Source organism: Sinocyclocheilus grahami, unplaced genomic scaffold (genome assembly GCF_001515645.1).
Source record: "Sinocyclocheilus grahami isolate Dianchi unplaced genomic scaffold, SAMN03320097.WGS_v1.1 scaffold199.1, whole genome shotgun sequence".
Taxonomy (NCBI): Eukaryota; Metazoa; Chordata; class Actinopteri; order Cypriniformes; family Cyprinidae; genus Sinocyclocheilus; species Sinocyclocheilus grahami.
This window is the reverse complement of record NW_015505378.1, coordinates 63185-78931: the sequence shown is the minus strand read 5'-3', so window position 1 is coordinate 78931 and position 15747 is coordinate 63185. Positions and strand designations below refer to the sequence as shown.

The window sequence follows — 15747 nt, the reverse complement described above, 5'->3', positions numbered from 1 at the left end:
AATATGGCTGTTTTTGCTGCTCAGCAGTAGTAGACAGCTCATAATTTGTCACACAGCGAGATGGATGGAGGAATTGGGGTTGGATTGCCATAGGAACCTGATATCCAGGCCAATATGTGTTACTGTAAATACTGTACCACACTTCTCTTCAACAAGTTTTCAGGACACACGTCCGCCAACGTTCCGCAGTACCAGGACCTCACAGAACGTAAATACGATGAATCGATGAATAACCACACATACGAAAAAATATAAGAGCTATATTTAATCGATGCATGTTGAGCTGCTTTTGCATAAGAATAAAACGCAGACCTACTATTTTGACTTGGCAGACAATAAAATGTAAAAAAAAAACAATCCTATTGCTTAATATTCTATATGTGAAGCATGTTTTGATTCATCGAAGTAAAGGGTTTTTTTGTTTTGTTTTGCACATAGAGATGACATGTTTGTTGGAGGACCCTGAGGATATTGTTTTTAAAATGTAATCATTCTGTTTTGTTTTGTTTTGTACATGGAGATAACATGTTTGTTTGTTGAAGAACCCTGAGGATATTGTTTTTAAAATATAGCTGCGTTATGTTTTGCTTTTGCAGATAGAGATGGCATGTTTGTTTGTGGGAGGACCCTGAGGATTTAAAAAAAAATGTTATCATACAGTTTTTTTTGTTTGTTTTTGCACAGATGATATGTTTGTTTGTTGGAGGATCCTGAGGAAATATAAATACATTGCAGTAATGGAAATCATCAGTATTAGTAGGAATAATAAGAATAAAAATAAAAAAAAACACATTGTATGATGGATCGCTCATGAGCTGCAGCTAAATATAACTACACATGTGAAACGGCCTGTAGAGCTACTTTAGCATTGGAATAAACCTCAGACTTTGATTTTGGAAAAATCCTTTCGATGTACAACACCCTAGCAATGTCATAGCAACAGCATAGTAAAACCCACTCTCACCACCCTAGCACCCTAACACTGTGGCAATGCCACTGACATTTTCTTCAGAAATATTAAAATTGTAGTTTTTACACAATAAACTGTGGATGCCTCATTCGTATATTATGCTCAATCACGGGGTAGGCCACACGTTTAGATTCTGGAGTCACACACCTTGATCCACACACAGTTTTGTAGGTGCAAGAGTATTTAGCGCAAGTGCTAGACTAACACATTTGTCTGTTCCCTTTCAACAGCTTTACAATGTGGCTCTTCCTGTGAGCCTGAAGCACAAGTGCTGGGCGGAGGATGATTGCAAGTGTGTCGCAGAGGAGTGTGACTGAAAAAAGCCTGTGAAAGTCAAACATTTATAAAAGTACTACTGCAACTACTAAGTTAATTGTCATCATTACTGGCCAACAAGTCATTTATCATACATATTTGGAATGAAATTAGGGTGAGTTAATAATGACAACATTTAATTTTGGTGTGAAATGTATCTTTGATTAAGTAAAGCTTGATATAAAATATGAGTATGCATATAGAAATCCGTCTAGTCATCGCTAAGCCCACCACCTCAGCAAAGCCTGAATGCATTATGATCCATAAGTGCCATAACTTACAGTAAGAGTGGGCTGATGCATGACAATGGGACATCAAGACTTGCTTTCCCATACTGCCACCTAGAGGACAATCGCCATGTGATATGTTTTGAACATCGTTTTTTGTTAGTTTTTTGTTTTGTTTTTTGCACATAAAGGTGACATGTTTGTTGGGGCTCGAACAAACCTGGGGAAACTGTTTTAAAAAATGTAATCTTACTATTATTTATTTATTAATTTTTTTTACGTTTATTCATTTAGCAGACGCTTTTATCAAAAGTGACTTAGAGAAGAGTTTAGAGTTTAATATTGTGTGTGTGTGTGTGTGTGTACACATATATAACACAAAAGCATTATTACAGTGAAATGTAATATAATGCAAATGTGAAAATGTACAAATTTTAAATAAATGCAATTCTATGTACCTATAAAGTTCTATGTAAATGTGGGATACAATATGATGTTGAATATGAAATGTGTCAGACCTCACAATAGTTTAATACTGCAGTTTTTTGCATTTCTTTTAACCCTTGAAAGTAAAAGAGAAAATTCATATTTTTAATTTCACATATTTTTGAACTTTAGAGTATCTCATATTAAACTCGAAGCTATTTTTAAATGAATGTAAACACTTAAAGCTGTTTTAAAATTAATTTATGCTTAATTCAGTCTGAAGAGTTATTCTGATCTGGCCCTAAAGTTTTGACCGTCCGTGTGTTTTGATGGTGGGTTGATGAGATAGTGTTACAGGCTGTAATCCCTCTCTGTAAGCCTTTGGGTCAGTGCAGGAGCTCGAACCCCCCAAGAGCACTACACTGCCAACAGCTGAACCAGCAGGGGCCAACCTGACTACTTCCCCTGAAATGAACACTTCACACACACACACACACACACACACACACACACACACACATGTACACCCCCACATACACTGTCTCCCACACACACACATACACAGTTACACACACGAGGATATGCCAGCTCTAACCTCAGAACACATACGAGCACACGCATTATCCTGTGAATGTGTGTGGTCTTAGGTCTAATGTTTTGTCATGGTAATAAATAATGATAATTACAAAGACCCCTGAAACAAGGATGTAGAACACACACAGGGTAATATATTATGAAGTACAGTACAAAAACATACTGTGTGATTAAAAACACTACTGGTAGGAGTTGATAGGAACTGTAAGCAGTTGCTGTCCTGTTTTGTCTACCCATAATGTTTATGCCCAATATTACAGTTTCGCTTTCTCAGATCAGAGTTGAAATTCTGAAAACTTAAAATACTTGTTCAACCTCCACATCATCTAGTCATTTGCGCACATCATTAAAGCAATTTCTCATTCTTTGAACAAATTGCCAATGCTTTAATTCGTTCATGCAATTGATTATGTACAGTTTCTTATACATTATCAATTGCCAGTTTTCTAAAATAGCTCAGAGGTGCATCTCATGAAGCTTCAGTTAGCAAGCATATATAGGCAGAGGACAACTTAGTATAATTTCTTATAATGGAAGAACAACAAGACAAACACTGTCAACAGCCAGGAAGAAGAAGAGGAGTGAGGATGTGTGGTGGAAGGGTAGGGAGGCAAAACAGAGGAAGAGGTAGAAGAGGCAAAGGACATAGGCATGTTTCTGATGAAATAAGGGCCACTAATGTGCACCATGTTGTCAGTCATGACCTTACGTGTGCAACTGAATATTGGGCATTCAAGCATTTCATATACAGAACAGGTACACATTTTACAGTATAGAGTAAATATACATTATACCAGAGGTGTAAAGAATTTGAGTAAATGTAATTAATGACTGTACTTGAGTATCTTTTGGATACTCTGTAGTTTTACTGAGTATCAAAGATATTAGAAACTTTTACTCTCTACTTCACTACATTTTTGAATAAGCATCTGCATTCTTTACTCCAGTACATTTGTAAGGAGTGTTGCAATTACACATTACATTTTGCATGGCACATAGCTTTTTCTGCAGCAGTTTATTTCTGCTACAAAAGAAGTAATATCGCTAACTACAGGGCACTGAAAGTACTATATCTTGTGTGATTTGCCCTTACCCAATATTGTCAACAAGGCCATTACATTGTCCATTAAATACCTATATTTAGTAGAAGTAAAATAGTTAAGTACTGTTAAAATCAGATTCTCTAAGACTTTTATTCAAGTTGTTTTGGAATTGGTGACTTGTAAATTGAGGTGGAGTAATTTTCACTGTAAGGGATCTGTACTTTTATTCAAGGATGGTTTTCAGGTACTCTTTACACATCTGCTTTATACAGATATTATTTTATGTAGTGCATTGACATTGTACTGTAATTTGTTGTCAGACCACCTATAAAATCTTAGGCCTACATGTGAATCCTGTCAGGTTTCTTGAGATCATTATCCCATATATTGCAATACAGTATGTGCTGCTGAAATTGATAGCCATACGGGAAAAAAATCAGCCTTACAGAAAGAAAAGTGCACCATTGTACTGTAATTTGTTGTCAGACCACCTATAAAATCTTAGGCCTACATGTGAATCCTGTCAGGTTTCTTGAGATCATTATCCCATATATTGCAATACAGTATGTGCTGGATAGCCAGATAGCCATACGGGAAAAAAATCAGCCTTACAGAAAGAAAAGTGCACTGTTTTAGATAGATAGATAGATAGATAGATAGATAGATAGATAGATAGATAGATAGATAGATAGATAGATAGATAGATAGACATCCACACATCGTCTGTGGCTTCACTTCTCACTTTTGTGGTCACTGTACGTAAAAAAATGAAAAGGTTTCGTGTTAGAGAGCACTTTGAATTGGCACCATCCATGTCGGCATGCGTAATAAAGCTAACAGCAATATTACGGCAGCAGGACTCGACCTGATACTCCACCGTCCGCTCACACAGCTGACTGCCTGACTGACTGACGGGACGCCAGCACACCGACACACACCCGGAAAACACCCGCCGTTCAGTATGGAGCGAAAAGTGGCGAAGGAATTTCGGCATAAGGTGGGCTTTGAAACGGCTACTGTCTAATTAAAAATATGCGATGATTGTTTTGTTAGCATTATTGGTTATTATTGTTCTAGTTCCTTTGCTCTCGCTGCTCAGGAATGGCGAAGGAGCACGCACTCTTAATTTTTACGCAATAAAATATTACTAAAGTAAGTAAATATTCGCCCAGCTTACGACACGAAAAGTACTTCTGTATCCATAGAAACGTCGTTATTTGATCGGTTAACTTTGTTTTGCACTGAAAGGGTGGCATCATTTGCCAGTTTTAGACGTTTTTATCATTACAGTTAACATGTTACTAGTATAGTTGAATGATTTCGACGTAATGCCGTATTTAGCCTAATTTTATTGATTTACTTAAGTCAAAGGTTCACATAAAGGCGTAATTTACCTAGAAAGGTATGCTATGTGTGGCGTCACATAATGTACGCGTTCTGATTGGCTGAGGAGGTGACGGTGTACTATGTGTGCTGGAAATAGATGTACAACAGGTATTAATTACTTTTTATCTCCTAAACGTGAAGTTAACACTTCGTTGTAGTTGCATTACAATTTTAATTTACACTGAATTATTTCATTCTGATACCTATTTATATGCTCGTGCTTATTTTTAAGACACCATATGACTGACCCCTATGTGTAATTGTAGAATCGTACCATCTGTTGTGTGGTGCATGGAGTTACACAATGGACAGCTTTTTTCACAGCATTAGCTGAAGTGACAGAGATGTGTGGCCAGGCGACAATGATTGCTGCGTTTATTGTTCAGCGGGTCTTATTGCCTGTAGATGGGGGTGGGAAAGCTGTGCCACACTACAAATTAGAAAGCTTTGCATTTCATTTTGGTTTCTCCTCTATGACATGAAACGCATTGTGCTGTTGACCTTTCTGTTCATTAGTCTCTTTCAAATCACTTAGCATAAACTGAAGAGGATATGAAGCTGATTTTAGTTATAGATACCTGCTTTCAGCATCGTTTTATAAAGGTGGACTGTCATCTGGGCTTATTAAAATGTTTATGACACCTTAAATAGCCTTTGAGTGCACAGTCACTGTTTTATTATATGTGGCTTGACATTGGTATTGATATGGAACAAATTGGACATGCTTTTTATTTCCCCACTGTGTTCATATAGTTCACAGACATATTCATTTATTATGAATATTTATTGTTTTAATAATTAAAATGTTCATTTAATAGGTAATTATTGGTAACACAAAATTAAAATACAAAAATAAAAACATTGCCGTTTTTATTTGCAATTACATTTAACTTCTTGTATTTGAATAATTAAATGTTGTTCTTGTTATTTAATTGTAAAATATATTAAACCATTCATCCAAACATGCACATATTTCTTTCTTTCTTTCTTTCTTTCTTTCTTTCTTTCTTTCTTTCTTTCTTTCTTTCTTTCTTTCTTTCTTTCATAATGCCCATTTTATTTATTTGTTTGTTTTTTAAGCCATTTTATATGTTTGTTTTGTTCATCCATTCGTTTTTGTTTGTTCATTCAGTCCATTACATTTATTTATTTATTTATTTATTTGTTTGTTTGTTTTTAAGCCATTTTATATGTTTGTTTTGTTCATCCATTCGTTTTTGTTTGTTCATTCAGTCCATTACATTTATTTATTTATTTATTTATTTGTTTGTTTGTTTTTAAGCCATTTTATATGTTTGTTTTGTTCATCCATTTGTTTTTGTTTGTTCATTCAGTCCATTACATTTATTTATTTATTTAGTTATTTGTTTGTTTGTTTGTTTTTAAGCCATTTTATATGTTTGTTTTGTTCATCCATTTGTTTTTGTTTGTTCATTCAGTCCATTTTATTTATTTATTTATTTATTTATTTATTTAATTAATTGTTTGTTTGTTTGTTTTTAAGCCATTTTATATGTTTGTTTTGTTCATCCATTTGTTTTTGTTTGTTCATTCAGTCCATTACATTTATTTATTTATTTAGTTATTTGTTTGTTTGTTTGTTTTTAAGCCATTTTATATGTTTGTTTTGTTCATCCATTTGTTTTTGTTTGTTCATTCAGTCCATTACATTTATTTATTTGTTTGTTTGTTTGTTTGTCCGGACACTTTATTTATTTATTTGTTTGTTTTGTTGGTTCATTTGCTTGTTCGTTCATTCAGTCCATTCAGGTTCTTTGTCCAGACATGTATTTGTTTGTTTTGCTCATTTGTTTGTTCATTCACTTTATTTATTTATTTGAAATTAATAAGTTTGGCTTTTCTGTCGAGCATGTTAACCTCACATCACATTAGCATTCTTTTGATAATAATGCACCAACACTCTTATGTAAGATGACACTGCTAGCATGATAAATGTCTTTATATGAGCTCAGGAACAGTTCAGTGGAGCAGATCTGAACTAATGATACTCACAATACAGGAAAAGATCCACCTGACCTATTCAACTAAAAAACAACAGCAGACCCAGCCAATCTGAGAGACGATTGACTAACAGACACACAACAGTTCCTCCACCTCCTTTCTCTGTCCCGACCTCTCCTCCTCACTCCACCTTTTCCTGACCTTCCGTTTTAGTCTCTCACTCAGTGAGAGAGAGAGAGATGTGTTACATCATTGACTGGCCAAAACGCTTCCTCAAAACATTTCTACAGCAGATTAGCCACCACCAGGTAAAAGATGGGCAAATGATTGCTTTTCTGATTATCAGAGTTGATCTGACCAGAGGTTTGTGTGTTTGTGCTGTGCAGGTGGAGCTGCTAATTGATAATGAAGCGGAGAAGGACTATCTCTATGATGTTCTCCGCATGTACCACCAGTAAGTACACTCTAAAATATTTATTAATAATAATAATAATAATAACCTTAGAACACATAGTCACAGTTTTATAACATGTGGCCTGACATTGGTGTTGATTTGGAGCAATTTGAATATGCTTTTTTACTTCCCCACAATATTCAAATAGTTTACTGACTTATTCATTTATTATGAATAATATTTTAGATTTGTAATAATTAAAATATTAATGTAATAGGTCATTATTATTAATACATTTTTAAATCTAAATTAAATTAAAAAAAGTTAAATTAAATTATTATTATTAATAATAATAATATGATTATTATTATTGTTTGCTGTTATTCAAAATATACAATATAAAAAGAAGAATAAAAATAATAATTATTATTGTTAATAAAATATACACTATAATATAATTATTATTGTTATTGTTAGTAATAATAATAATAATTATTATTATATTGTATATTGTATATTTTTAATAATAATAATAATAATAATAATAATAATAATAATAATAATAATACTGTTGTTTTGAACTGCATATGCCCCAAAAAATGCAAAATGATGAGCAATTTGTATTACTATTACTCAGATTTAGGGTTAGCAATTTGAACAAACTACTTAGCAACCACCAGAACAACCTAGCAACCACTTAGAAAACCATAGCAACAGGAAAATGTAAAGAGAAAATGTAAAATTTTTAAAACTGTTTTATTGCAGTTGACAGATATTACATACGTCTTCATTAAAGTGAATATTTTAAAATGTGATAAGAATATAAATGGAATACAAATATCTCAGCAGCAGTGGTGCATACTGGAAAGTTTTAGAGGCTGATAAATAATGTAATTTTCCATCAGTAGTTCTGGTAATCTGTTGATCAAATGAAAACTGCATGGCACATTCAGAAGAAGACAAGTATTCAGTGTCTGTTTATCTGAGTGTAACAAGTAGGAAATGCTGAATGCATTCCCTCAGTTCTTTATTTGTGATCTTGTGTGTAAATCAACACGTCGTTTCTCAGCTGGACTGGAATGAGAGGCTTAATCCAATTGAAAAGTAACTTGGATCAGATCATTTCCACTTTCCTCCCTTCATTCAAGGGCAGCCATTCTCTTGTGTCCCTTTTGTCTCTGATATATGAGTCAGGAGTGAAATATCAATGATTCATAGAGCAGCTGCCTCGAAATTCATAAGCTGACTTTATGTGGGTATAAAGTGTCATTTTCCACAACAAGCAACAAATCAGACTGTTTTTGAAATAATTATTATAAGCTAATATCAAAATCACAGCAAATACTTTCATATAGGTTACAAATGCCATTGATGACCAAATTAGTTTTGCTCTTTATTTATTTATTTATTTTTTTGAAATATGTATATTACCTCTTTGAATTGACAAATATTACATTTTCCAGCTTTCTATGCTTTTTTATAAAAGGAAAAGCCTAATTTTTCTTGAAGCATGTAAAATCCTTGAAAATAATAATAATAATTTCGGCTATAAATATCAGCCAAAATTTCTGACAGTGCATCGCTAATTTTCATTACCATAGTATACTGTAAAAACACTCAGTATAAGATTTAAATCAGTATTTTTTACATTTATATCATGATGTATTAACTTTCATGATACTGTAATGTGAATGAGGCTGTATTTTGCATTACAGTATTGAGAACTGGTGGTAAAATGTTGTATTATTTTATAAAATGTCAAAATATAAAATGTTTTATACATTTTTATAAAATGTAAAATTCTTTTATTTTTAATCTTAGAAACCTGTCTGGCAACAGTCATTGTTTTTGCAATTCTGTTTGGTGGTGCAGAATTTAGACACTTATTCTATCCTAACTTTATTCTATGAACAATTGCTTTATGCTTTATATTCATGACCTTTCATTTAACTTGATGGAGAATATTAAATAATGATTTATTAACAGAGATTCGGTATCAAGACAGTATGTTGAATCAGTTGTAGTCTAAGAAAAGTTCTTTTAATCCACAAACTTGTTTGTGCTGGTCTAATGTAGCCCTCCTGTTTGCATGTGCTCAATCAGGTCCTGTTTAAATCACTCTGCTCTGCCCTTTATAGATCCATGGACATTCCTGTCCTGGTCGGCGACCTGAAGCTGGTGATAAATGAGCCCAAACGCCTTCCGCTGTTTGATGCCATCAGACCTCTGATTCCTCTGAAGCACCAGGTGCAGTACGACCAGCTCACGCCCAAGAGATCCAGGTGAGAGAGGAAACCAGGAACACAGACAATAATGAGGTGTTAAACAGGGGTTAATAGGGTGCGATCCTTCTGAGAATCATGGAAATGTTTTTGTGCATGAATAGCAGAGGAATAAAGACAGAGAGAAAGAGGACATTGGAAATGAGAGGATGAGGTAGAATGACAGGCAACGCTCTCATCACCAAACAGAATCATTGTTTCCTCTCATGCTCAGTCAGACGTGGCAAAGGAACAGCGTTATGAGCACAGAGAGAGGAGCGCTATTCAACTGTGTCTGATTCACAGCGCTAATAGGGCCACAATGAACTGGATTCGGTTTCCTCTCTTTGTATCTTTTGTCTTTCTCAGAGAAAAGAGGAAAGAAGGATAAAAATATGATATATTTTATTATATATATCTGGGTTATTATAGTTAACTAAAAATAAAACTGAAACCGTTAAAAAATATTTTCATTACTTAAAATAAATTAAAAGTTAACAGAAATGAAGTAAAATATGAAAAACTTAAACTTATTTTATGTTAGCTAGTTGACAAGGCAATTTCTCATTTTCATATATATATATATATATATATATATATATATATATATATTATTAGAATTGGTGGAACATGATACATTTCACTAAATATATTCACTATACTATAGATATGTTAAATGTGGTCAACTGATTGTAGATGCCACTATTTTGAGCAGGAAGTTGAAGGAAGTCCGTCTGGACCGCACACATCCTGAAGGTCTGGGTTTGAGTGTTCGGGGGGGACTGGAGTTCGGCTGTGGCCTCTTCATATCACAGATAGTCAAAGATGGACAGGCAGGAAATGTGGGCCTACAGGTAACACAATCAAGAAGAGGTTGTCCTAGCTTACATATAGCACACATTGCTTTCACCGTTTCAGCAAATAATGTCCTGTGTAGCAAATGATGCAGGTCACGTTTGTAAAAGCTAAAGTACACACTCTCTTGCCTTATATTAAATATCTGACTACAGAAAATGTTAAACATTCAATTTGAAATGAGTATTTAACATGGGCTGCACAAAAAAAGTAATCAGTGTATATTCTTTCCACTAGGGGGCGCAATAAGCCTTCTTAAATTCTTCATGTTCTCTGATCCAAATACACTGTTCTCGTCCTCTTCTGTAACCTCTATGATTAATGTTTGTCCTGCAGATAAAGTCAAATAATTCGAATGCAGCCCTTGTGTTTCTAGTGCAAACTCTGCTAATTTTGTGAGGACAGAAACTTTGAAATATGAAAATATTCTGGTGTAATTAAAGTATTTTTAGTACTACATTTGTATACACATTTTAGATAACATAATTTATATGAATGAGGTTTGCTGTGTTTTCTTCAGGTTGGCGATGAGATTGTGCGTATTAATGGCTACTCCATCTCCTCCTGCGTTCATGAGGAGGTCATCAACCTCATCAAGACCAAGAAGACTGTGTCTCTGAAAGTCCGCCGTAAGGTTTTATATGAGCAATATCACCCGAGAACGAGAGTGATATTGCGTTTATACAACAGTTCGACAGAACATGTGTGTGATTAAACAAGAAACAACGGAGTGCCTAATAAAACCCTCTTTTGAGCGGAACTACTTCCTTCCGCCACGGATTCAAAGCTCAAGTTGACAGTTAACCTATACGTCACTTTTAGAATTCGTATCAAGGGTATGTGCAGCTTCAGTTAGGTTATTAGTGAGAAATAATGAGGTTATAAGAGAGAAACAATGTGGCAAGACATGCATCCAAATGAGAGAGAGAGAGAGAGAGAGACAGCGAAGCTAGACGTTTCTTCTTATATTAAAGGGGTCATATGATGCTATTTTAAAGATCATTATTTGGTGTATTTGGTGTAACAGAATATGTTGACATGCTTTAATGTTCAAAAAACACATTATTTTTCAAATACTGCACATTATTGTAGGTCCTCTATGCCCCGCCTCTCTCAAACGCTTCGTTTTCTACAAAGCCCCCTCCTTTGACGAGCGCAGTCTGCTCTGATTGGCCAGCTGACCCAGTGCATTGTGATTGGCCGAACACCAGAAGCACGCATCGGAAATGTAACACCCCTTACCATATTCGCAGCTTCAGCTTTCAAAGTAAATATCAAGACTGTTAATAATGTCGTTAGTTTTACCATCAGTTCAAGCCCGAAAGGGCAACAGAATTGGTTAAGACAGCTGATGTGCTATGATTTCTGACAGGCAGTTCACATGTGATGTGACCCTGTTCCCCTCACACATACACACACACACACACACACACTACTTCCGGAAGGCCAAATAAAGTGCTTTTGCTTTTTGCTTTCACACTGAAACACACAGCATCTCCCTGACATGGCTGCATCAACACGACTGCTGTTCCTGAAACCACACTGTGACGGGCGGGGGCGGGGCCGAGAGCCGTGGGAACGGAGCGAGGCCGGTGGAGTAATTGATAATGAGCGACACCTGCACCACTCACCAGTCTCGAGTCTCACGGAGGAGCTCCGGAAGGATAAAAGGGAGGAGTGAAGACCGTGTTGAATGAGAGAGGACCAATTACAGTTTCAGTGCAGCTTCAAAGGGCTCTACACGATGCCAGACGAGGAATAAGGGTCTTATCTAGCGAAACGATTGGTCATTTTCTAAAAAAAAAAAATTCAAGTATATGCTTTATAAACAAAAAATGCACGCCTTGCACTGCTCTGCGATGCGCGTCCATGACTTCACGTAATACGTAATTACGTTGAAAAGGTCACGCTTGACATAGGCGGAAGTTAGGTTTCAAAAGATGAAATGAAAAGATGATTATGAAAGATCTTTATGAAAAGATTAATATTTTAAATGATAAACTGACACAAAGACATTTGAATAAGTGTCATTGAACATACAACAACTTTTGAACGGTCCTCCTCCACATTTGTAAACACTGACTGAGTTGGTACTTCCGCCTACGTCAAGCGTGACCTTTTCAATGTAATTACGTATTACGTGAAGTCATGGACGCGCATCGCAGAGCAGTGCAAGGCGTGCATTTTTGTTTATAAAGCATAAACTTTATTTTATTTTTTTAGAAAATGACCGATCGTTTCGCTAGAAATTACCCTTATTCCTCGTCTGGCATCGTGTAGAGCCCTTTGAAGCTGCACTGAAACTGTAATTTTGACCTTTAATCATTTGGTAGCCGTTGAAGTCCACTATAAGGAGAATAATCCTGGAATGTTTTCATCAAAAACCTTAATTTCTTTTCGAACTGAAGAAAGAAAGACGTAAACATCTTGGATGACATGGGGGTGAGTAAATTATTAGGAAATTTTAATTTGAAAGTGAACTAATCCTTTAAACTTGTACGTGAACAGCAACCTATTAACTTTTTGAACCAAAAATTTTTTTATATTTATAAATGTGTCAGAAAATCTTTTTTGGAGATGTAAAATGCGAGAGAAAAGCAAAACGGTTTAAGAGGAAGGAGCCACTCGTATGAAAGTTCGCTCTGGGTATTAGTGTGTTTATCAGTGTGTGCATTAATGTGCAGGAGTGAGATTAGGGGGGTGGGTAGCGAGCATGCCAACGGGAGACCACAGGTGTGTGTTTGTGCTTCACCCCGCTGAATTCTGGGTAATAACAGGCATTGGTGCACCTGCGTCCTGTGTCGCCCCCTCTCTCTCACCTCTAATGGCCCCTAATCACGGTGCCATCAGGCCCTAATACCCCAGCAGCAGTGCCCTGGCAGCTGCCCCCTCTCCCCTGGCAGAGAGCTGTCAATCTCAGTTCATCTGTTCTCTGTCCATCACCCTCCATTCTGTGTCTAACCGCTCAGTTCCCATCTAAGACACACAACATCAAAAGTCCATAAATCTCCAGAGCCGAACCGAGACTAGATGTGTATTTGATGTCATGCAATCCCGTAGTGTTGCAAACCATTGCTTTCCAGGATGTTTTTTGTCACTTAATCAGGAAATACAAGTCCCTGGCACAATTTAAAAAGCATTAACGAGGGCTGATACAACAAACAGAATCAAACTATTTGTCAAAAAGGCCACACACAGACCTGCTCGCACACATTGATGTAAACACAAAGCAACACAGGGAAACCACATACAGACGCGACCTCACAGCTCTCCGTCACATGGAGTGCAACATCTAAACCTTTCCCACAGAAACAATGATGCCTTTTATTGTGTCCGCTTAAAGCCCTTGGCCACATGGGCCCCTTGAGTTGGTTTGATAATTACAAACAGACAGCACAGTGTTAGAAAGTTTAGATGGTGCTTTGGTGGGCCAATATTTATTCAGGGGTGTGTACTTTGCTCATGCCCAAGAGATGCCCACTCACCCAGAGGCCCTGACTTGATTATCATATTCACCTGTCAAATTGAAGAAGTTGCTGTGATACTTCCAAAGTGTTCATATCAGCATACCATAGATGAGATTTTGTAAAAAAAAAAAAAGTAAAAATATTTTTTAATTGTTAAAGCCATTTCAATTAAATTAAATTCATTTCACGTTTATTTGTATAGCGATATTCGCTATACAAATCATTGCAAAGCAGCTTCACAGAAAATGAAAGTTTCAACATTACATAGGAGTAGCTAGTCAGTGGTGACTATGTCAGTGTAATGTTCATATGGCAGATATGTATAGAAATAAAATCATGCAGTTAGTTAATGACATGTATTCAAACAAATGGTGAACATTATTAACAGCAATGATTATATGTTGTGATTAAACTTATAGGAAAATTTGGTAGTTTTGCATGTTGGTTCATGGTTGTCGTCATCTAATGTCCTCGGAGGGGTTGGCATTTGCTCTTCTCAGGTGTTTGGTCATCTCAGATCTTCGTAATGGCTCGATCCAGACTGAAGCTTGTGTAATTCCTTTAGTTACCTTGGGATTCCCATCACGTGGCAGAAACAGAGAAGCAAATAAACAAAAATTAGCATAGATGCTGTTCAAACCAAGTAAAGAATGATAATGTGCATTTGATCAGATATAACTAGAGAACACGTTTATGAGATACATTATGTGAATGCTTGGCTAAAGAGATGTGTATTTAATTTAGATTTAAACTGAGAGAGTGTGTCTGAACCCTGAACGTTATCAGGAAAGCTATTCCAGAGTTTGCGAGCTGAATGCGAAAATGCTCTACCTCCTTTAGTGTACTTTGCTTTCCTAGATACTACCAAATGTCCAGAGTTTTGCGACCTTAGGGAGCGTGATGAATTGTAGCATGATAGAAGACTGGTTAGGTACGCAGGAGCTAAACCATTAAAAGGGGTCATGGGGTCATATGATGCTATTTTAAAGATCATTATTTGGTGTATTTGGTGTAACAGAATATGTTGACATGCTCAAAAAACACGCTTCGTTTTCTACAAAGCCCCCTGAGCGCAGTCTGCTCTGATTGGCCAGCTGACCCAGTGCATTGTGATTGGCCGAACACCAGAAGCACGCATCGGAAATGTAACACCCCTTACCATATTCGCAGCTTCAGCTTTCAAAGTAAATATCAAGACTGTTAATAATGTCGTTAGTTTTACCATCAGTTCAAGCCCGAAAGGGCAACAGAATTGGTTAAGACAGCTGATGTGCTATGATTTCTGACAGGCAGTTCACATGTGATGTGACCCTGTTCCCCTCACACATACACACACACACACACACACACTACTTCCGGAAGGCCAAATAAAGTGCTTTTGCTTTTTGCTTTCACACTGAAACACACAGCATCTCCCTGACATGGCTGCATCAACACGACTGCTGTTCCTGAAACCACACTGTGACGAGTGGAGGCGGGGGCGGGGCCGAGAGCCGTGGGAACGGAGCGAGGCCGGTGGAGTGATTGATAATGAGCGACACCTGCACCACTCACCAGTCTCGAGTCTCACGGAGGAGCTCCGGAAGGATAAAAGGGAGGAGTGAAGACCGTGTTGAATGAGAGAGGACCAGGCCTGGAGTTTATTTTGTGTTTTGTGTGCGGCAGTCATCAGTGGGCAGTGGTGCCGCTTTTCTTTCGTTTTGTGTTTGTTTTATTATTAAATTGTTTAAATGTCTGCCGGTTTCCGCCTCCTTTTTCCCGAACTACGAACTTTGTTACACACACCTTCTTTCTTTGCGTGCACATTTTGGCGACATTATTCTAATATTTCCACATAGTGATATAGA

General features: G+C 36.4%; 1 protein-coding gene across 1 annotated transcript in view; it reads left to right on the top strand.

The window, feature by feature from the left end:
* The first annotated feature begins 4452 nt into the window (after positions 1–4452).
* Positions 4453–15747, top strand: part of LOC107595252 (harmonin-like) — a 33107-nt gene continuing 21812 nt past the window's right edge. The window contains 5 exon segments of the mRNA XM_016285604.1: positions 4453–4572; positions 7310–7377; positions 9456–9599; positions 10294–10432; positions 10954–11062. Coding sequence (XP_016141090.1) covers positions 4537–4572; positions 7310–7377; positions 9456–9599; positions 10294–10432; positions 10954–11062 — 496 coding nt within the window. The 5' untranslated portion in view covers positions 4453–4536.